Genomic DNA, 22514 nt, shown 5'->3' with positions numbered 1-22514 from the left:
TTGTTGACCAAATGTAATTATTCACACAAGAGAATTCTGGTACAAAAGGATGAATAACCTTAGTAATTATTTATCTTTTTAATTCCATTCTTCGATCTAAACATATTGATGATGCTTCCATCATACTCTTCAAATAAAGAAGAGTCAAATCATCACTACTGACTGTAGGCCTTACGTTTTTCAACGTTAGAGGGCAGTATTGCTTTGTCTATAATGGTATTAAATATGATAAAATAGCAGGTCATTTACATATAAATAAATAGACTTCACTTCAGTAGACATAAGTATGGCATTTGCAACGAACAGTTCAGGGCAAAATGACAGTGTCCTAAAACTCAACACTGACAGTGACAGCTAATGTGCCATCACCTTCAGAGCGTTCCAGTAATTTGCAATGGGGTAAAGCGCTGCGTAGACATCACTGATCTAAAACAGACCCTATGAGTCAAACTCGTTATCATGTAATCTCTTGGACAATCCCGAATTGCAGTGATCAGTGAAGCTGCGTTGCGACAGTTCTAAACCGGAAAATCGCATCAGCTGTTTTTCGTCCCCTTGACGTCATATCCTTTATTCCATGGGCCACCAGCTCTATACCAGTACTTTCAGTTTTAGTGTAATATGCATTTTGAATGTAATTTACTGAGAAATATTTCGCCATAAAACAACATAGCTACATTAGTTATTTAACTTTTGCTCATTAATTAATGACGAATCTAAGGAGCTTGCGATGAAATAGTAGCTAAGCGCTTCTGCTAGCTAGCTGAAAGCTAACGTAGGTCCACAGTATATTTAGCTACAGTGACTGCTAGGTCCGAACTGCAAGTTGAAACAACTAACCTGGCGCGACTAGAACAAGTACGGTCCGCAAGATGCAGAAATCAGAGAAGAGCGATGGTGCTGAGGCAACGGTCAATGTGCAGTTTACCGACCTACCCAACGCCCTTATCGCATGCAAAGTAACTGAAGATGTTTTCAATGACCAAACTCTGAAGGTAAGGATGTGTGTTATGGTGGATCAAAGCATTCAACCAAAGCGAGTTTGCATTACATTACAATGATTCCCTACTAAACAACTTAAACCTATTTGTGTGTGTGTGTGTGTGTGTGTGTGTGTGTGTGTGTGTGTGTGTGTGTGTGTGTGTGTGTGTGTGTACACATACGTACTTACTCATGTTCAATCCAAAGATAGTATTACATTCCACTCCTCCAAAGAACTGGCGTCTTTCTAAAGATGAGTCTTAGGCTCCTAGTTGTGTAGTTCCAATCCACCACTCACACCCTCATCACACACATTGAAATGGTTCCCTTCCATCCCCTGCCTGATTCCATAGGGGTTGGAACAGTTCCATCAGCAAGAACATTACTAGATTTTCCCCCATAACAAAGACCAGAATACAGGAAGCTTGGAAAAACAGAGATTCTGTCCTAACTGGGCCAGAATCTCAGAGCTTAGCCAAGGACAGATGCACACAGGCAGAGGTCCTAAGAGTGTTTATTTTACTCCTTCCTTTCCTTGTCTTCTTTCCTTCATGACCACTTAGCTAGCCAATAAGTGAAAGTGATATGGCACAAACATGTCTAGTCATCTCTGCTCCTCTCACCGATCTCTTGTCAGGGGTTTTGGCTGAGGAGGCTGTGACCTCTTTGTCAGTCAAATGAAGGCCACTGGAAGTAGACTATGTGATAACACGCTGTAATCAGAACAATGGAAAGTGTGTGTGCTCTAACTAGGCCAGATGTCATTCAGGAGATCCTCCTGAACAACAGCAGGGAGAGAATTGGCAAGCAGGGGCCCTATTCAGTCAAAACTGTTTCTGGACTTTGAGGATGTAGCCTAAATCATAAACAAAGATTGGTATCTTTAGTAAAATGCATATCTGGTACACACTCCCATTATATCAGTCTCTGATAACATCTAGCCTTCCTGAGGTCAGGTGAATGTGTCACAGGGGCTGAGTTTTTGTGTTGGAAATCTGACTAATGTATTTTCAGTGTACACAACATTCTTCCGCTCTGTGTAGGCTAGTCTTTGATTCAGAGAGAGTTTCCATTGGAGCTGACAGGAAGGACAGCAGTCATAAGCAGGAAGAGGTGAGGTTGAAAAGGGGAGAAATTAGAGTCTTTGTTCTACGTAGTATTCCCACATCCAAAGACTAGGCCCTATGCCTTGCAATTTGTTTAAAGCAAATAGAATAAATCCACACACTAGGGCTGTCCCGATTAAAAACATTTATATTGGTTGACCGAAAGTCGTCCGTTCTGCATATAGTTGATTTTATTAAAACAAATAGGGTGTCAATATATCGAGGGGGGAAAAAACACGGAAAAAATTGAGTGATCGGAATTTTTAAACTTATTTTTCCATATAGACACACTCTACTTGTTTTAATAAAGTTAACTATATGCATTGAGCTTGTCTGATGCTTTAAGCTCACTGTTTGATGAAATAAGATGCAGATGACTCAAGAGGGAGCCAGAGATCAAGATTACCAGAAGAAAAAACCTTAACCTGACCCAACCATCCTCCTGAAGTTGCTGGTAATACAAGGAGTCCACAAACTTTCTCATGAGCAATGCTAATTTATCTTACAATTTCTACTGATTTGTGTGCTAGTTATGGTTTTCAAATGCACTTTTTCATGGAACAGTTTAATTTAATTTAGAATAACATCTTCGTATCTCAGAATCATTGTCATGTGGTTAATCAAAATTCTATCCAAATCTAAATACAAATTATACAAACTTAAAATGCAACTTCTAGGGCCTCCCGGGTGGCGCAGTGGTCTAGGGCACTGCATCGCAGTGCTAGCTGCGCCACCAGAGTCTCTGGGTTCGCGCCCAGGCTCTGTCGCAACTTCTATTGCCATCGCAACTATGTAAAAATAGCCTACATAAAACTATGTGAAAATAGCCAACAAATAAAAACATTGCAGCCTGCAGGTAGAAAATATCCTGATAAAATAAAAATCCTATAAATCACATTGGCTACCCATGTCCTGTCTGCAACGAACTTGAAACATTGTATTAACTTGGGTCTGGCCCAGCTCACACTAGCAAACTTGCAACATTGTATAAGTGCCAGTGAGCTCAGGACAGACACAGCTGTAGGCTATTTGCGCAATGGATAATAAGTAATCAGGTAGGTCTATTTTATGAAGTTTCCATTGGATAAGAGCATGACATTTTTCCCTTTCACACTGAGTTGTTATCGAAAGGGAGAGAGCTGTAAAGATTTTTTAAATACACTACCGGTCAAAAGTTTTAGAACACCTACTCATTCAAGGGTTGTCTTTTTATTTTTTACTGTTTTCTACATTGTAGAATACTTGTGAAGACATCAAAACTATGAAATAACACATATGGAATCATGTAGTAACCAAATCAAAATAGCCACCCATTGCCTTGATGACAGCTTTGCAAACTCTTGGCATTCTCTCAACCAGCTTCAGCTGGAATGCTTTTCCAACAGTCTTGAAGTTCTCACATATGCTGAGCACTTGTTGGCTGCATTTCCTTCACTCTGCGGTCCGACTCATCCCAAACCATCTCAATTGGGTTGAGGTCAGGTGATTATGGAGGCCAGGTCATCTGATGCAGCACTACATCACTCTCCTTCTTGGTAAAATATCCCTTACACAGCCTGGAGGTGTATTGGGTCATTGTTCTGTTGAAAAACAAATTATAGTTCCACTAAGCCCAAACCAGATGGGATGGCGTATCGCTGCAGAATGCTGTGGTAGCCATGTTGGTTAAGTGTGCCTTGAATTCCTAAATAAATCACAGACAGTGTCACCAGCAAAGCACCCTGGCGGTTGGAACCCAAAATCTCCAATTTGGACTCCAGACCAAAGGACACATTTCCACCGGTCTAATGTCTATTGCTCATGTTTCTTGGCCCAAACAAGTCTCATCTTCTTATTGGTGTCCTTTAGTAGTGGTTCCTTTGCAGCAATTTGACCACGAAGGCCTGATTCACACAGGTCTCCTCTGAACAGTTGAAGTTGAGATGTTTTCTGTTAGTTGACCAGCGTTGGACTAGTAACCAACGCTGCAAGATCGAATCCCCGAGCTGACAAGGTAAAAATCCGTTAACCCACCGTTCCTAGGCCGTCATTGAAAATAAGAATTTGTTCTTAACTGACTTGCCTAGTTAAATAAAGGTAAAATTAAATTAAAAATTCAAATGAAGCATTTATTTGGGCTGCAATTTCTGAGGCTGGTAACTCTAATGAACTTATCCTTTGCAGCAGAGGTAACTCTGGGTCTTCCATTCCTGTGGCAGTCCTCATGAGAGACAGTTTCATCATAGCGCCTGATGGTTTTTGCGACTGCACTTGAAGAAACTTTAAAAGTTCTTGAAATGTTCCGTATTGGCTGAACTTTGTCTTAAAGTAATGATGGACTGTCGTTTCTCTTTGCTTGTTTGAGCTGTTCTTGCTATAATATGGACTTGGTCTTTTACCAAATAGGGCTATCTTCTGTATACCCACCCTACCTTGTCACAACACAACTGATTGGCTCAAATGCATTAAGAAAGAAAGAAATTCCACAAATGTACTTTTAAGAAGACACACTTGTTAATTGAAATGCATTCCAGGTGACTACCTCATGAAGCTGGTTGAGAGAATGCCAAGAGTGTGCAAAGCTGTCATCAAGGCAAAGGGTGGATATTTGAAGAATCTCAAATATAAAATAGATTTGTTTAACACTTTTTTGTTTATTACATGATTCTATATGTGTTATTTCATAGTTTTGATGTCTTCACTATTATTCTACAATGTAGAAAATAGTAAAAATAAAGAAAAACCCTTGAATGAGTAGGTGTTCTAAAACTTTTGACCGGTAGTGTATATTGAGGAACTATTGTAATTCTCAATGGATGTAAAAACAGTCTTTGTTTGCTTTCTGTTTTAGGTGAAGTAAACATTATTTGAGAAGCTCCACAGCTCATTAGTGGTGGTGCGTTAAGCCAATCAGAAATACAATCAGATCCCCAAATGGGCACATTTATATGCCTACATTTGCACATAGGCCAGGTAGCATATAGGCCTACTTCAGTGCATAATCAGGTGCGCGTCCTTACTCAACATTGACAGGAGCGCTCCAAACAAAGGAGAAAATAACTTGGCCGCGGGCGACCATCAACCAGTCAACTAATTGGGGTCAGCACTACCACACACTGTTGCTTTTGTTTATGAGAACTAAGTGTCAACTCACCATGGGTCTACTACAGACTACTATGGGCCATACAAACAGTACTGTTGTGAGAAACGGCAAACAGAAGTCAATGCTGTATGGAATTTACACATTGTTTGTTTAACATGGAGGTCTAGCTGGTGTGGTGACATTGGGGAATAGTGTCGGATTCAGCTGAAATGTATTTTCCTACTGATGGCCTCTTCCATGGAAGGGAGGGGGCAGAAACAGTGAGACAGGTGCTCAAACCAGAACAGCTGGTCAAGCCACACATACTCCAACCCTCTCTCACTCACTCACTCACTCACTCACTCACTCACTCACTCACTCACTCACTCACTCACTCACTCACTCACAGATCAATGATTGAATAATCAATTGGGCTTAGAAGGAAGTGAAACAGGGTAAAGGTCATAAAAACTTGACTGTTTGGAATAAAAGTGTTTTTCTTTTCACAGGGTCACGTCCTTTAAGGAGCTTTGAGTCAGCTGAGAGATCATGTGATGGAATATTCCGCTGTGTGCATCAACACTGTGTTCTCCTTTAGGAATGTTTGACAAAGACACACAACGTTTCCATCCTTTTCAGATATTCATCTAGTTTTAAGACCCATCCATGCCCGTAATCAGGTAAACTGTCCTGTCCAAATCAAAATGGATTCCTTCCTGCAGTAAGGGTCACACATTATTACAACAGGTAATTTAAATACAGGTCACCACCAGGGACTGGCCACACACGTGACACCCTAGAGGTTACCTAATGGAAACTGTGACCTGTACTGTCTTACTGTACTCACTGAAGGATTTGCGTGGTAGAGATATTTGATTCACAAAGCCTCAGGCCTGGAGAGAGAACAGAGCAGGTAGTGTGTGTAGTGTGTGTGTTCTTGCACACTAGTACCAGACTGCAGCTGGTAGGCTTAAAGCTACATGATGTAACTTTTTTGGTCAATTCGACCAAATTCACATATAAATGTGAGTAATAGATCTGCCATTCTCATTGAATGCAAGTCTAAGAAGCGGTATATCTGTTCTATGTGTGCTATTTCTTTTCTTCCCGTTCTTAAGTTTTGTTTTTGCGGCTTTTACTTTTGTGCACCAGCTTCAAACAGCTGAAAATACAATATTTTTGGTTATAGAAAATATATTTCACAGCGGTTTAGATGGTACAATGATTCTCTACACTTGTTTTGTCACAAACTGAAATTAGGCGAACAATTTAGAATTTTAGCAGCCAGGAAATGGTGGATAGATTCTGCATATTGCACTTTTAAGTACTCTGCCTGAGTACAACCTCTGTGCACTTGTCTCTCTCTACGATGTGCTGGGGGGACAGAATCTCTTTGTTGTCTAGTCTTTGATGTAAAGGTGTGCATGCGTCTGTGCTGTCTGCTTTCTGGTGCTCATTATAACTATCAGTGACACTTTGGTCTTTCCTGCTGTTTCTACTCAGATCAGACAATGATGGAGTGTTCTAGAATATACAACCAGTTCTGAGGTTCCACCTGTCACTGTCTGAGGTCACACTCTGCTGTTCTAGGTTCTGTCTTCTAGCCGACTGGCTTGTCAATCACAGCAAACGGCTAGTATGATTTGTTACTCACTACCTTTCATGTAGCAGCAGCTGGAGACGACATCTCAGACAAGAGTTGATGATCTCTGCATGCAGAATACAAGTAGTGTTGTCAAAAAGTGTCAGTCGAGGGTCCAGACACAATACCTCTATACTGTTAACTTGCATGTAGGCCTGTGGGTGTAGTCTTGAGAAAATGGATGTGTAGGCTAGTTTTAAAGTTTGTGGGTGTTGTATGGAAACATGTGCCTCCCTCCTCTTCCTCCCTGCAGAGCAGCTGAGGTTTAATGTGAGTGTTTGTGTTTGTTGTTGTTAACCATCTCCAGACCTCTGTCCCACCGTGTGTGTGTGTGTGTGACGGTGTACATGTGTGTTAACCATCTCCAGGCCTTTGTCCTACCCTGTTAGTTAGTCTCACACACACCCACACTATCTCTTTCAGAGCCACTTTGCATAACACTCATTGTGTGTGGGGGGGGGGGGGGGGGGGGGGGCTCTCAGCCCTGCATTTTTTCCGTCCTCTCTGTTTTGGTTTCATATTCCCATTTTCCATTCCCTCACTGGAACATTTGCTTTCTAAGACACACACACACACACACACACACACACACACACACACACACACACAGATTGTCACTTCACTACTAACACACAAACAAGTGTATACTACATTTAGCACATACATTATAGACACACATGCTGAGCCTTTACTTTAGTCTCTCTCTCATACACTTTTCCTCTCACAGCACCTCAGTGCTATTAATATCACTCTCATAAAAGCTTCTGTGTTATCAAGCCTCCAGCCGCGTACTTTCCATAAGAACCAGTTCTCCTTCATCTCTCTCTCCTTCCCTTACTCTCCACACAGACCTCTGTTTTTCAGGCTGTCTCTCCCTTTCTCTCATGTACTCTGTGCTTCTGCCACCTCTCTCTTTTAGTCCATCTCTCTTTCTCTCTCTCTCTCTCTCTCTCTCTCTCTCTCTCTCTCTCTCTCTCTCTCTCTCTCTCTCTTTCTCTCTATCTTTCTTTCTCTCTATCTTTCTTTCTCTCTCTCTCTCTTTCTCTCTCTCTCTTTCTCTCTCTCTCTCTCTCTTTCTCTCTCTCTCTCTCTCTCTCTCTTGTCTGTGTCTCTCTGTAGTGAAGCTCTCGGGCGTATTTATACCCAGAATGACGTGTGTTTTCCACGACTGACGCTCAGCAGGCCAGAGTCAAGTGCCCCGATAAGCTGATTCAGTGTGTGTGTGTGTGTGTGTGTGTGTGTGTGTGTGTGTGTGTGTGTGTGTGTGTGTGTGGTTTTATTGTGTCAGAGTCATGGACCCAGTTTCTGATTTGCACATATTTTCCATTCACAACTAAGCAACAGATTTGTCATATGTTTTGTGTTTTGTGTGTGAGTGAGTGAGAGAACAAGAGAAGAGGGAAGAGATTAACACTTCAGTCTGCTAAGGGTTGATTTTGTTATTTTCCAGTCCTCTGTCTCTCTGTCTGTCTCTCTCTGTCTCACTGCCTCTCTAATTAGTCAGCAAAGGAGAGAGGGAGGGACCATGTCTGAGTGAAGGAGGGAGGGAAGAAAGGAAGGACACACCCCCTGTGTCAGAGGGTTGGCTGGGAGTGAATGAACCATGGAACGAAGGAAGAAAAGAGAGAGAGGGAGGGGCTGTGGTGTACGTCAGTAGTTGTGACTCTCATATAAGTGGCTGCAGAGGCAGAGAGAGCTAGAGACCAGACAGACAGAAAGAAGGATGTATTATATGAGACTTTTACAAATGCTGGCCATAGTCTCGTTGGAATGTTCTATAGCCTAGACGGAGGACTGTTTTCAGCTGTCGTGTAGCTGCCTGTCTGTCCTACAGACCTCACTGCCAAGGGTGAGAGCTATCGCTAACGTTGCTAACTCTGGATCTGGTCTAGCTGCTCAGTAACTAACTGGTTCCGGCTTGGACATCACTGGACATTTTTTGGGGGTTCTTCATTTGGCCAGGACTGCAGTCTTTTGCAGCTCTCTTAGTGGGGTGTGGACTGTACAAACAGAGAGAGATAGAGAAGAGAAAAGGGGAATTTGAAGAGGGGAATAGAAGAGGAGGAAGTAAGGGAAACGGGAAAAATATTTTTTATTTTTTTTGTTGTGGGAACGAGATCTCCCTCAACCCTCACGCTGGGGAAGGCGGCGCAAACCCCCCACACCTGTCATCTTCATCCCGGCCCCTCCTCACAAACTCTGACCTCCCGCATTATCAGGTGGAAAGGCCTCTGCCTCCCTGCCCTTCCCATCATGCACCTCAAGACCACCAAGTGTAACGCCTTCTGCCTGGTTGCCTCGGTGACCAACCAGGAAGTGTTTGACAGGCCTGAGTCCCGGGTAAGAAGGCTTTATATGTCGCCTCTGATCTGTCTCCTAAAACTGATCTAAGGTCAGATTCTGTAGCCTTTGAGGTCCATTTCTTAGTGGTTGTAATGGTTAAGTAATCTGTTCCTAGATCTGTGCTTGGCTGCAGCTTGTGATCCATTCTCACTGAACTAATCGTTCCAAACTGCTTTAGACCAATGAGATGCAGCGGTCCTCATGGTCTGAGCTGAGCTCCTATCAGACCGCTGTCACACTGGGTCTTTCTTTAGCGACGGACCCCGGCGCTCACCAAGGCCAGGCACGCACACAAGTTGAGCAGGGTTGCCATGACAACCGGGCAGTGTTCCTCATTTTAAGGGGACAGTTTAGTCAAGCATTTTGCAGCAGCTATTTTTAGAAGGGCGGGGGCGGGTAACGTTAGGCCTGAAAGACTGAAGATATGAAACGAGGTTGGTGACAGTGTTTTCAGGAAAGGTACTTACAGTACAAGTCTTCATACACTTGACAAATTTGCCTTTCAAATCACAATGCATTTGGCCTTTATAGGGTTTGGTTTTATTGTCATTGTGCCTGGACTGGTCTTGGGTTTTTATTTTTTACCCCTTTTTCTCCCCAATTTCGTGGTATCCAATTGTCCCATCGCTGCAACTCCTGTACGGACTCAGGAGAGGCGAAGGTCGAGAGCCGTGCTTCCTCCGAAACACGACCCAACCAAGCCGCACTGCTTCCTGACACAATGCCCGATTAACCCGGAAGCCAGCCGTACCGATGTGTCGGAGGAAACACTGTACAACTAGCGACCGTGTCAGTGTGCATGCGCCCGGCCCGCCACAGGAGTCACTAAAGCGCGATGGGACAAGGACATCTCGGCCCGGCCAAACCCTCCCTTAACCCGGGCGACGCCGGGCCAATTGTGCGCCGCCTGATGGGTCTCCCAGTCGCGGCCGGCTGCGGAACAGCCTGGGATCAGACACGGGGCTGTAGTGACGTCTCAAGCATTGCGATGCAGTGCCTTAGACCGCTGAGCCACTCGGGAGCCCCTTGGTTTTAGGCTCTTTTTTTTTTACTTCTCTCCCATTGCTGGTTCTCTCCCAGGCCACAGTCCCATAACTGTAGTTAATGTTTGTTAGACTATTATTATCTGTGGGATCATAGTGACTGAGCAGTTTTGAGAAACATAGCCTATTTCTGGGTAAACAGACGATTATGTATTTAATGTATTATGTCATCCCATTACTAATGCTGTGTGGCAACATCACTATCCAACTCACTTGTACTGTACCTTCTCTCTCGCCCTCTCTCTCTCTCTCGTCCTCTCTTTTCTCTCTCTCCTCCTATAGACCAGTTTTGAGTCTCTGTTCCGCTCCTTCGACCCGGACGTAAACTTCCAGTTCTTTAAGAGTTTCCGGCGTGTGAGAATCAACTTCAGCGATGCACTGGCCGCCGCTGAGGCACGGCTCCGACTGCACAAGAGCGACTTCAACGGCAAAGAAATGCGCCTCTACTTCGCACAGGTAGAGACACGACTTCTGTACATCACCCAATGCCCCCATACTTTCAGTAACTTGGATCTTTTGGTAGTGGAAATATGCTATGCATTACAAATAATAGCTCCCGAGTGGCGCAACGGTCTAAGGCACTGCATCACAGCGCTAAAGGCGTCACTACAGACCCGGGTTCGATCCTGGGCTGTATCGCCGTGATCTGGGGTCCCATAGGGCGGCGCACAATTGGCCCAGCGTTGTCCGGGTTAGAGGAGGGTTTGGCCGGGGGACTTTACAAGTAGGCCGTCATTGTAAATAAGAATTTGTTCTTAACGGACTTGCCTAGTTAAATAAAGGTAAACAAATTATTAAAAAACGTGTTCATCACTTTGGTTTAGCTAGCAGCAGTGTTGGCACTGATTGATTCCATTGGTCTACATTGAGCCTCTTGTGTCTCGCTTTTCCCCTTCCCCCCCCGTTTGCCCTGCAGTCCGTCCTCATAGGCAGTCCCCGCCTGGAGCCCCCTAAACCAGACAAACAGTTCCTGATCTCCCCCCCAGCTTCGCCACCGGTGGGGTGGCAGCAGGCCCCGGACGCCGTGCCCGTCATCAACTACGACCTTCTCTGTGCCATCTCCAAACTAGGGCCAGGTACAACACACACACACACACACACACACACACACACACACACACACACACACACACACTTACTACAATGAGGATGGGAACCTAAAATTAGAATTTGTTAAAATTAGAATAAATGTTTATTCAATGTGATGGAATTACAGTAGCTGTCCTTTGTATTGCCGTCAGTTCGATTGTGGCCAGTTCTACAGTGTTCACAGTCCTCTCTCCAACTCTAAATTAGGTGAGAAGTACGAGCTGCACACCGGCACCCCCACCACCCCCAGCGTAGTGGTCCACGTGTGTGAGAACGAGCAGGACAGCTCGGGGGGCGAAGACGACACAGAAGGAAGCACCAGCAGCAGCAACCGCCCCCCTCGCCCCAAAATCATCCAGACACGGCGTCCGGACATCACCCCCGGCGTCATGCAGTGAGCGGAAGAGAGAGGGGGCGCTCTAACATCCACAAAGCATGTCTCCCACATCTGCCTCTCAGAAGTCAATGACAACCTGGCCCTGGGAGGATGCTGTTGGGACATGTAATACATCCTCTCTAACACTAGGGGGAGTCGCCTCTCAAAGCCCTGCCTTTTCATGGAGAGAGAGAGAGGAAAAGAGAGCTAGAGACATTCATCTCTTATCATTTCACATTTAATTTCTCTTTCGTCCTCCATTTGGAACAATATTAGACACTTGAGAAGTAGACAGAGAATAAAGAGCAAGGGATGTTTTGAATATTTTTGCTGTAAAAAAAAATGTTTTACTTCCTCATTTGCTTTGGAACCGTTGTATATGTTCGTGGTCAGGCATGGTAGTGTGAGAGAGATGTTGTAGTCTTCTCTAGAGAGACACCGGGGGATCAACTTCCTTTGGATTCATTGTGACTTGTAATTCTGGACCCCGTAACAAACCCTGTCTAGAGACTCATTTCACACTGTGTACTGGATCCATCATTTTCTTGTCTATAAGATGTGTGCGCATGCTGCAGTGGAGGCCGGTTCATAATAATGGCTGAAACGGCGCGAATGAATGGCGTCAAACTATGTGTTTGATGTATTTGATACCATTCCACCTATTGCGCTCCAGTCATTACCATGAGCCAGTCCCAATTAAGGTGCCGCCAACCTCCTGTGGAATGCTGCCATCACCAGCTCAGCGATTTACAATGTTTCACTCATCGAGGAGTACAAATTACATTCTATTTGATGACATCACAATAGACCTAATTATTATTCATTAATATTCTAATGCCTAATGGTCTTTACTCCAGGCCTAACATTTGTAAACAGAACACTTCAGAGTTACTTTCTTAGCAAATGAACCTGTCGAGTGAATTCTATGAAATTGTTGTTCAATAATATGTCTCCAATAATGACTCATCTGCTTCCATAGCATTGAGATATGTTAATGTATGTTAATACAAGCTCCCCTCCTAGTTCATCCTTCTTTGATTGACAGAACTGGCTGCCATATCACTCTGATCACACGGGGCAGGGATGACCGCCTGCATGGGTCTTCATAGCTTACTGTACATTTTTTCTGCACATCTTCCTGGCCAGTATGGCTTGTCTCACTTGACTTACACCGCTATTTTGGGGCCGACTGGGGGCCATTAGGGCTCTGAACTGCAGTTACTGTAGGAGGGTTGGTTGTGTGCGCTGCTGTCAGGGGGTGGGGGGGGGGGGGTTCATAGGTTGTAGTGGGAGGCTTGTGTAGATGCACTGTGAAATGTTTAATGCATGCGCCATCACAGCACATCTGGAATGTTATCCACCCCAGCGGTTTGGAGTTGCATTAGTCATTTAGCTACTTTTGTACTCAACTATTGAGATTCATTATTATACTTTGAATAATAATCTAGTGAGTTATCATGTAATAAAGACTTCACCGCTAAAGTCATGCGAAGTTGTGGTTTGTTTTAATTATGTGGTTTATTTTCATCAAATGTTCAATTTAGGCAAGTACTGTCTGGAGCCACTTCACATTCTGGCCATTTGGTGGCACTTTGCTGCCTCCCTATGGTGACAGTTGGATGTGCACCCTTTCAAACTATCACCGTTACAAGTTAAAGTTTTGTCACAGGCACAAAAGTACAGTGAAATGCTTAACTTGTAAGCTCTACCCAACAGTGCAGTGTTCTATATCAAAATAACTAATAATTGTTTAAGAAAAACATCAGAAATAAGAGGAAGCTATATAAACAGGGTCAGTGCCAATACCAAATTTACAATGTGCAGGGAACCGAGCCATGTACAGTAACTAAGCCACTAAGACTTCTCAATAGTCTAATAACACATTTGATTAAGTGCTTTTCACTAATGGAGAATCAGCAAGTCAAAAAAAGCTATAAAATGATTAAAATAAGTACCAAAAGTACACTAATCATACAGACAGATGAACCAGGGAAAACAGTCAACATGATAACAGACTTTAGTGTTATAGTGGCTTCCTCATCTCATCTCCTTGGATCAGGACAAATTAAATGCCCCCTAATGTGTAGTCAATAGACTGACCACGTCTCCATCACACCACTGTCTCCAACATTCAGCTCTATACATCAAATGTGACAAAGAAAGGCTGCTCCAACAGAGGTACAAAAACAGTCTTTATTTACAAAACATCTGGTGGCTCTGAAGTTAAAAGTTTGTGTAAAAAAAGAATGACACCCGCAGCAATGTCCAGGACCCCAGGCCTCTTCTGGGTAAGTACTGTCCAACAGGAACTATACATTCTCAACACTTCCTCCCCAGACCAGCCAATCAGAGCTCCGCCCCATCCTTGGAGCATGTAGGTCCCCAGTCTGGTCAGGTGACATACTGTAGTTCCTGGGAAGAAAGAGGGGAAATGTTTAACTCAAACTGACCAATAACTACTGTACTTTAAGATATACCCTTTGAAGTAGCTTTGAAACACCAATTGTTATCTCCCCGTCTATATTGCTGACTGATTTCCAAATGGACAAATTTTGTATTGTATTCACTTTCACCTTCTCACACTCCCTTGTTCCTCCGGGTCAGTCATCCTTCTTGTTGTCCAGGAGCTCGTTATCCAGGAGCTCCTGCACCTGCTCCGCTATCCTCCTCTGCTCTGCCCTCTGTATCTTCAGCTTGGCCTCTTCCTTCTTAGCCTGATAGATCTTCACTCCAGCGAAGCCCAGGCACAAGACCAGGGTCTTCAATGCCAGGATGTAGAAGAGCAGAGGGACATTGTCCAATGCCTGGAGGGAGGGAGAGATGGAAAGGAGCAGGGTGATGAGAGAGAGACAATGAGGCTATGTGCTGTGTGTTTAGGTCATGAAGGCTGGTAATGTACAGGTTAATTCACTATAGAACAAATCTATAAAATACAAATCAGCCATTCTGTGGCAAACTAGATGGAAAGAAAATGAGTGCTTGTTTGACCAACAAAGTTGGCCTACTTAATATAATCCTCTGTCATGCTCAACTGCACATTGGACCAAGTCACTCTCCACCAGCCCCTCTTACCATCCCTCAAGGAAGGAACACTAGAACAACGGTTCCCAACCTTTTTCGGTTACTGTATCACCAACTGAATTTTGCTTTGCCCGGAGTGCCCACTCGTGCATTTTACCAGTATGCCTATGGGCTCATGAGCCTTCTCAAGTACCCCCTGTGGATTCCCTGGTTGGGAACCACTGCTCTAGAATTCCACAAGGGACCAAAATACTACACCGACCCCCCCTCAAACCCGACACCAAAAAGTCCAAAGACTAGAAGTCAGCTGACACCCAAACAGTCACCATAGTTGGCAGGACAGCTGCAACCATCCGTATACTAGGCCTGTCTTCTGTCAGTGTCTCACACTCTCTCACACACACACACACACCAAGCAGCATGATGCAATCACAGATCTCAAAACAAATTAGCTGATCTTTCTATAATTAGAACCTGTCAGTTCAGTTACTTGTAAAATGAGCTGACTTTTAGATCTGCTTCTCTGCACAGCGCCTGCTCAAGACGACCCTCGTGAACTAGACCACATAAACCGTGCTGCGTAGGCTGCAGTATTTATAGCAACACTATCCTAAAAACGTTGCATATGCGTCACTGTACAAAGCACTCATAACAATGTAGCTAACCAACAACAAGAGAATAAAAAATATCTTAAAACGTAACACTGGACTGTCCATGCAAATAGCAAGTGTCATTATCAAGTCACAACAACATTGGAGAGGATGGGCAGCTTGCCAGACATCAACGACCTCGTAGCGAAATAAGGGACGATTTATAGAACACAATACAACATGGGATGCTCAGCATATGTTAATTGTTACTAATGAATAGACTTGTATTAATATATCTGACTTACCTTCCAGTTGATCATGTGGTCCATGTCTGCTGTAATGTGACGTTGGACGGAACTGTGTTAAGAAAGTGGCTTTGGGTGAAGTTTCCCCTAGCACAGATATATGTGGCACTGCTCCGGGGGGAAGTAAAGTATTACTTCTAGGGGCGGGGCTTAAGACATTCTACCAATAAGAACGCACACTTTGTTTGATGTACATTATTTGGACCAATCGTCATCTAAGAGTCGTAGAACAAATCGGTAGGTTAGCCAATGAATGGGCACTGAGAGTTTCACGGGAAACATGTTATGACGAATGGAAAAGAACCGTCTAGAAGTGACTCCAGAGATATTCTTACTTCTTACTATAAGGTTACAACCTTGTAACGGGGTTTGCTGATCTGATTAGCCATGTTATTATTGCTGAATCAGATTAAATGTAGACCTACTCCATCACCAATTATGGATTTAACCATTCGAGTTTCACACACTTTGTTGTACTTCTAGCCAACATCTAGCTATAGACACCGCCATACAGTTCAAATTATATAGCCTATTATAAACCAGGTAGTTTGGGACCAGGATGCTGATTGGCGGAAACAACATTTCAGCTGTGTGTATATCAGACAACATACCATGGGTATGACACAAATGGCTTGTTAATTATGTTAGTAACCAGTTTATAATATGAATAAGGCACCTCGGGGGGTTATGGTATAGGCCTATGGCCAATATACACTACCACTGCTAAGGGCTGTATCCAGGCACTCCACTTCACGTCGTGCGTAAGAACAGCGTTTAAGGGGTGTGGCCAATACCACACACCCCCTCGGGCCTTAATGCTTAAAGGTATGCTGTGTTCTATGGAAAACAATGTTGGCTATTTGAGGTCAAGCAACTATGACAATGCAGTATTGTTCAGTATCCTCTAGAGGGCGATAAATTACCTCTCCATCAGTCTGTTGCGTAGGGCGTTTATACTCCTAGGCCGAGATCTAGAATCAGCTCATGAATCCAAAATCAAAACCTTAACCATCAAGACCAAAACACCAAACTGACCTTAGATAAGTGTCTGGAGGCTGTTAGAGATACTGAAGGAGACACGGGGCATGGAGTGGATCACTTTTGTCAGGGCAGTGATCGTTGTTGGTCACCACTCTGACAAAAATGATCCGTTCCAATGCGCCCCGTGTCTTCTTCTTCTACATGCCAGGAAGTAGAAGAGCAGAGGGACATTGTCCAACGCCTGGAGGGAGGGAGAGACAATGAGGCTATGTGCTGTGTGTTTAGGTCTACAAGAAAAAGTTACAGAGCCAACCAAGGCTCATGAATGTTGGTAAATGTACAGGTTAATTCACTATAGAACAAATCTATAAAATATAAATCAGCTATTCTGTGGCAAACTAGATTGAAAGAAAATGAGTGCTTGGTTGATCAACAGAGTTGGCCTTTCAAAGTGTGTTGCATTATGGTTATAAAAAGACTTGCGACGACATGTCGACTGAATTCACTTTACAAAAATCATTTTTTTAATGAAGTCGCCTTCAAGTCGCTGCAGTTGCTTCTCAGCCATCACCTGCATTTTGGGAAGCGCTATTTGTCAATCAATGTTTTTGTTTGACCCACGCGAACATGGCCAAAGACCTGACTGAAACAGGAACCAACTTTGCCAGGATTCTTTAGCTACAGGGGATACAAATGAAAGTCTCTCTAACCAAGGAATTGTACACATGTTATGTTTTTAATTTATGAGTGTGTGATATGGGTTAGGGTTAGAAAAGTTTATTTGGACATTTATTTAAAAAAATTAAATAAACAATAGCAGCTATGTTGACTGCCATATTGACATGAGCCTTGCTGTTGTAAAACCCTTACACTGTTTGACCTTTGGCTGTCGCAGGTGCACCTACCCCCAACTTCCCTCTCCGACTTTCGTCTACGGTCGGCTTCGTTAGGCTTAACGCTCGAACACACCAGCAGGAGGACACACACGTGTGTATGGGCATTTGGAATGGCTGTGTTCGAGAGAATCAAAACCGCAAATTGTGACTGACTGACTGATATACAAATAATAATGAGTGTTATTTCTGATGCAAGGTGATTTGTAGATCAGTCAGTTAGCAGTCGCCTGCAGTCGTTTTGATGCTCTTGAATATGGCCAATGTATCGCCCCCTTTCCACATCTGCACTGATCTGAAAATAACTAGACAGGTGGGAAGAAAAGGAAATAGTATTGTGACCTCTAACCCCTTCCTCCGTCTCCTTCCATCTCTCCCCGGGCCACACCACCCAATGGGCTGACAGGGCCTGGCAGAGCCTGCTGGGAGAAACAACACAGGATTCTGGGAAAAGCAGAGGGAGGGCTTTTCTTCTTAATGAAAACACCACCTGTGTCTGTCTCTTTATACAGTAGAATATCTGAGTATCAAAGAGGCCTTATTTGTTTAAAGATGTTTTTTGTTGTTGAGCGGTTAGATCTGAAAGTGTTTGTTTGCTTTCTAGTCGTCTGAAGAGTGCTGGAGAGAAACACTTCCCTGCTGAGGACACACAGCTGATGGGGGAGGATGGATATCCTCACACACAGACACACACATGCACGCACGCACGCACGCACGCACGCACGCACGCACGCACGCACGCACGCACGCACACACACATACACACGCACGCACACACGCACGCACGCACGCACGCACACACACATACGCACGCACGCACACACGCACGCACGCACACATACGCACGCACGCACACGCGCACGCACGCACGCACACACACACACACACGCACATACGCACGCACGCACGCACGCTCACACACACACACACACACACACACACACACACACACACACACACACACACACACACACACACACACACACACAGGGGTAAACCAGGTGTTAACACACCTGGTGTCAAGTATGTTCCATGCTGACAGGCAATCCCCCATGACCTGTGCTCAGCTGTAAGGTCAAATGTAAATAGGTCCACCAGTCATGAGATAGCATCATCGTGGCTCTTGTAAACGTTAAAGAGATTCAGCCAAACATGGCTCCCTACCCAGGATTCCATTCCGCTCCCTACCAGTACTCTAAAGGACTGGTCATTCACTAGCAATGTACTTGGCAACATGATATGCCAGAGACAGAACAGTGATATGACGCCCACTTGGCAGCCAGTTACTTACTCTGACCTACTTTCAGCTAAACCACAGGAGTTTTACTTACTCTGACCTACCTTCAGCTAAACCACAGGAGTGTTATTTACTCTGACATTCCTTCAGCTAAACCACAGGAGTGTTATTTACTCTGACCTACCTTCAGCTAAACCACAGGAGTGTTACTTACTCTGACCTACCTTCAGCTAAACCACAGGAGTGTTATTTACTCTGACCTACCTTCAGCTAAACCACAGGAGTGTTATTTACTCTGACCTACCTTCAGCTAAACCACAGGAGTGTTATTTACTCTGACCTACCTTCAAAGCATGTTTTCTTCTTTTGGCTCTATACTCCAAAAGTTTAGATTTGAAATCAAACTTTGACTATGAGGTTAAAACCTCTTTGGGATAGGCGTGCCGCTAGCGCCCCACCGTCGAGGTGAAATTGCAGAGCGCGAAATTCAAAATACAAAATTCGTAATATTAAACATTCATGAAAATACAAGTGTCTTACATCGTTTAAAAGCTTAACTTCTTGTTAATCCAGCTGCTTTGTCAGATTTCAAAAAGGCTTTACGGTGAAAGCACACCATGCGATTATCTGAGGACAGCGCACCGCATACAAAAGCATTACAAACATTTTCCAAACAAGCAGAAGCGTCACGAAAGTCAGAAATAGCGATAAAATAAATCACTTACCTTTGAAGATCTTCCTCTGTTTCCAATCACAAGGGTCCCAGCTACATAACAAATTGTCATTTTGTTTGATAAAGTCCTTCTTTATATCCCAAAAAAGTCAGTTTAGTTGGCGCGCTTGACTCAGTAATCCACCGGTTTCCCTCGTTCAAAATGCATACAAATGAATCCCAAAAGTTACCAATAAACTTCGTCCAAACAAGTCAAACAACGTTTCTAATCAATCCTCAGGTACCCTAATATGTAAATAAACGATACAATTTAAGACGGAGAATAGTATGTTCATTACCGGAGATAAACACCGACGCGCGCCACAATACTACAGCCAAAATGGGAGCCACCTAGAAAAACTACAAATTCTAGCAAATTTTTCAAAAAACAAGCCTGAAACTCTTTCTAAAGACTGTTGACATCTACTGGAAGCCCTAGGAACTGCAATCTGGGAGGTATTCCATTGATATTCCCATAGACAGACATTTGAATGAGTGGTGAGCTCAAAAACAATAAATTCCGGATGGATTCCCCTCGGGGTTTCACCTGCCATATCAGTTCTGTTATACTCACAGACATTATTTTAACAGTTTTGGAAACTTTAGAGTGTTTTCTATCCAATACTACCAATTATATGCATATCCTAACAGGCAGTTTACTTTGGGCACCTCAGTCATCCAAACTTCCGAATACTGCCCCCTATCCCTAAGAAGTTTTTAAAGTGTAGACTGTCAGCTTTAATTTGAGGGGATTTTCATCCAAATCGGGTGTGTCACGTTCCTGACCTTATTTTCCTTTTGTTTAGCTTTGTTTAGTTGGTCAGGACGTGAGCTGGGTGGGCAGTCTATGTTATTTGTTTCTATGTTTAGGTTCATTGTTATTTAGCCTTATATGGTTCTCAATCAGGGGCAGGTGTTTGACGTTTCCTCTGATTGAGAACCATATTAAGGTAGGCTGTTCACACCGTTTGTTTGTGGGTGATTGTCTTCCGTGTCAGTGTTTGTACCACACGGGACTGTTTCGTTTGTTTAGTCTGTACCTGTTCGTGCGTTCTTCGGTATATGTAAGTTCACATGTTCAGGTCTGTCTACGTCGTTTTGTTGTTTTTGTAGTTATTCAAGTGTGCTTCGTGTTCGTCTTGTTTAATAAATCAACATGTATTCATCCCCAGCTGCATTTTGGTCCGATCCTTGCTCCTCCTCAGACGAGGAGGAGAACAATCGTTACAGGGTGAACCCACTTTTTGTACAAAGTCCACCAATTTTAGGGGAGCAAAAGTATTTGGACAAATTCACTTAACTTTTTACTACTTTAGTACATATATAAGTATTTGGCCCTGTACTCTGTCCTTTTGGGGTAATTTTTATTGTAAATAAGAATATAAAATGTTTCTAAAGACTACCATGGTTACGGATAATCCAGAATGAATCGTCAATAATGATGAGTGAAAAAGTTACAGATGCACAAATTTCATACCACCAAGACGTGCTGACGTCTCACCATTAAATCATAACAGGGGAGGTTAGCATTTTTAGGGGGGGTTTGATATTTGTGCGTCTGTAACTTTCTCACTCACCTAAATAACAAACTGACCTCGTTTAACAGCTGTGTGTGTGTGTGTGTGTGTGTGTGTGTGTGTGTGTGTGTGTGTGTGTGTGTGTGTGTGTGTGTGTGTGTGTGTGTGTGTGTGTGTGTGTGTGTGTGTGTGTGTGTGTGTGTCAATAGGCAGTAATGCAATGTATCATAGGACTGGAGATAATTACATTTCTTGCTTGAAGTCACATGGAAATGAAGTGTAAAACAAGCACAAACTTATTTTCGCTGTATGCTACATTGGTTGCATATGGTGGTGAGTGATCATATTTGGAGAGAGGTGAAAAACCATTGATTATGTCTGCACCGCATGATTGAGCATTCATTTCATGTAAAGTTGACCTGTTCTTCACATGAGCTTTGACATCTAAACTTTTCAATGTTTTTGTCATCTGTATGGATGGAGTCTCTATATGCAGCAGGAGAATACTGTATGGACCACAGACAATGCTGTAAGCTACATCTGAGAATATGGACCATAGTATCTGCCTCAGACAATGCTGTAAGCTACATCTGAGAATATGGACCATAGTATCTGCCTCAGACAATGCTGTAAGCTACATCTGAGAATATGGACCATAGTATCTGCCTCAGACAATGCTGTAAGCTACATCTGAGAATATGGACAATAGTATCTGCCTCAGACAGTGATGTAAGCTACATCTGAGAATATGGACCACTGTATCTGCCTCAGACAATGCTGTAAGCTACATCTGAGAATATGGACCACTGTATCTGCCTCAGACAATGCTGTAAGCTACATCTGAGAATATAGACCACTGTATCTGCCTCAGACAATGCTGTAAACTACATCTGAGAATATGGACCATAGTATCTGCCTCAGACAATGCTGTAAGCTACATCTGAGAATATAGACCATATTATCTGCCTCAGACAATGCTGTAAACTACATCTGATAATATAGACCACTGTATCTGCCTCAGACAATGCTGTAAACTACATCTGAGAATATGGACCATAGTATCTGCCTCAGACAATGCTGTAAACTACATCTGAGAATATAGACCACTGTATCTGCCTCAGACAATGCTGTAAACTACATCTGAGAATATGGACCATAGTATCTGCCTCAGACAATGCTGTAAACTACATCTGAGAATATAGACCATAGTATCTGCCTCAGACAATGCTGTAAACTACATCTGAGAATATGGACCACTGTATCTGCCTCAGACAATGCTGTAAGCTACATCTGAGAATATAGACCACTGTATCTGCCTCAGACAGTGCTGTAAGCTACATCTGAGAATATGGACCACAGTATCTGCCTCAGACAATGCTGTAAGCTACATCTGAGAATATGGACCACAGTATCTGCCTCAGACAACGCTGTAAACTACATCTGAGAATATGGACCACTGTATCTGCCTCAGACAATGCTGTAAGCTACATCTGAGAATATGGACCATAGTATCTGCCTCTGACAATGCTGTAAGCTACATCTGAGAATATGGACCACTGTATCTGCCTCAGACAATGCTGTAAGCTACATCTGAGAATATGGACCATAGTATCTGCC

At 43.5% G+C, this 22514-nt stretch overlaps 2 protein-coding genes across 5 annotated transcripts; one reads left to right on the top strand and one right to left on the bottom strand.

The window, feature by feature from the left end:
• Nucleotides 1–560: 560 nt before the first annotated feature.
• LOC120051423 (calcipressin-1-like) lies at nt 561–13127 on the top strand. 4 transcript variants are annotated; one of them, XM_038998286.1, is made up of 5 exons: nt 884–995; nt 5658–5828; nt 10459–10632; nt 11093–11252; nt 11473–13127. In XM_038998286.1, exons 3-5 carry the CDS (start codon nt 10612–10614, stop codon nt 11661–11663), a joined length of 372 nt encoding a protein of 123 aa, XP_038854214.1. In that variant the 5' UTR covers nt 884–995; nt 5658–5828; nt 10459–10611; the 3' UTR covers nt 11664–13127. The 4 variants fall into 4 exon arrangements, with proteins under 4 accessions (XP_038854210.1, XP_038854214.1, XP_038854212.1 ...); XM_038998284.1 differs by having other exon boundaries at nt 5658–5895; XM_038998282.1 differs by lacking the exon at nt 5658–5828 and having other exon boundaries at nt 561–995.
• A 687-nt stretch (nt 13128–13814) lies between these two features.
• Nucleotides 13815–15680, bottom strand: LOC120051424 (small integral membrane protein 11A-like). Its single transcript, XM_038998287.1, has 3 exons — nt 15558–15680; nt 14215–14445; nt 13815–14053 (listed from the first exon to the last, which is right to left on the bottom strand). Exons 1-2 carry the CDS (start codon nt 15579–15581, stop codon nt 14242–14244), a joined length of 228 nt encoding a protein of 75 aa, XP_038854215.1. The 5' UTR covers nt 15582–15680; the 3' UTR covers nt 13815–14053; nt 14215–14241.
• Nucleotides 15681–22514: the final 6834 nt, after the last annotated feature.

This window comes from Salvelinus namaycush, chromosome 7 (genome assembly GCF_016432855.1).
Source record: "Salvelinus namaycush isolate Seneca chromosome 7, SaNama_1.0, whole genome shotgun sequence".
In the NCBI taxonomy this organism is placed as follows: domain Eukaryota; kingdom Metazoa; phylum Chordata; class Actinopteri; order Salmoniformes; family Salmonidae; genus Salvelinus; species Salvelinus namaycush.
This window is presented reverse-complemented; position numbering and strand designations above follow the sequence as displayed.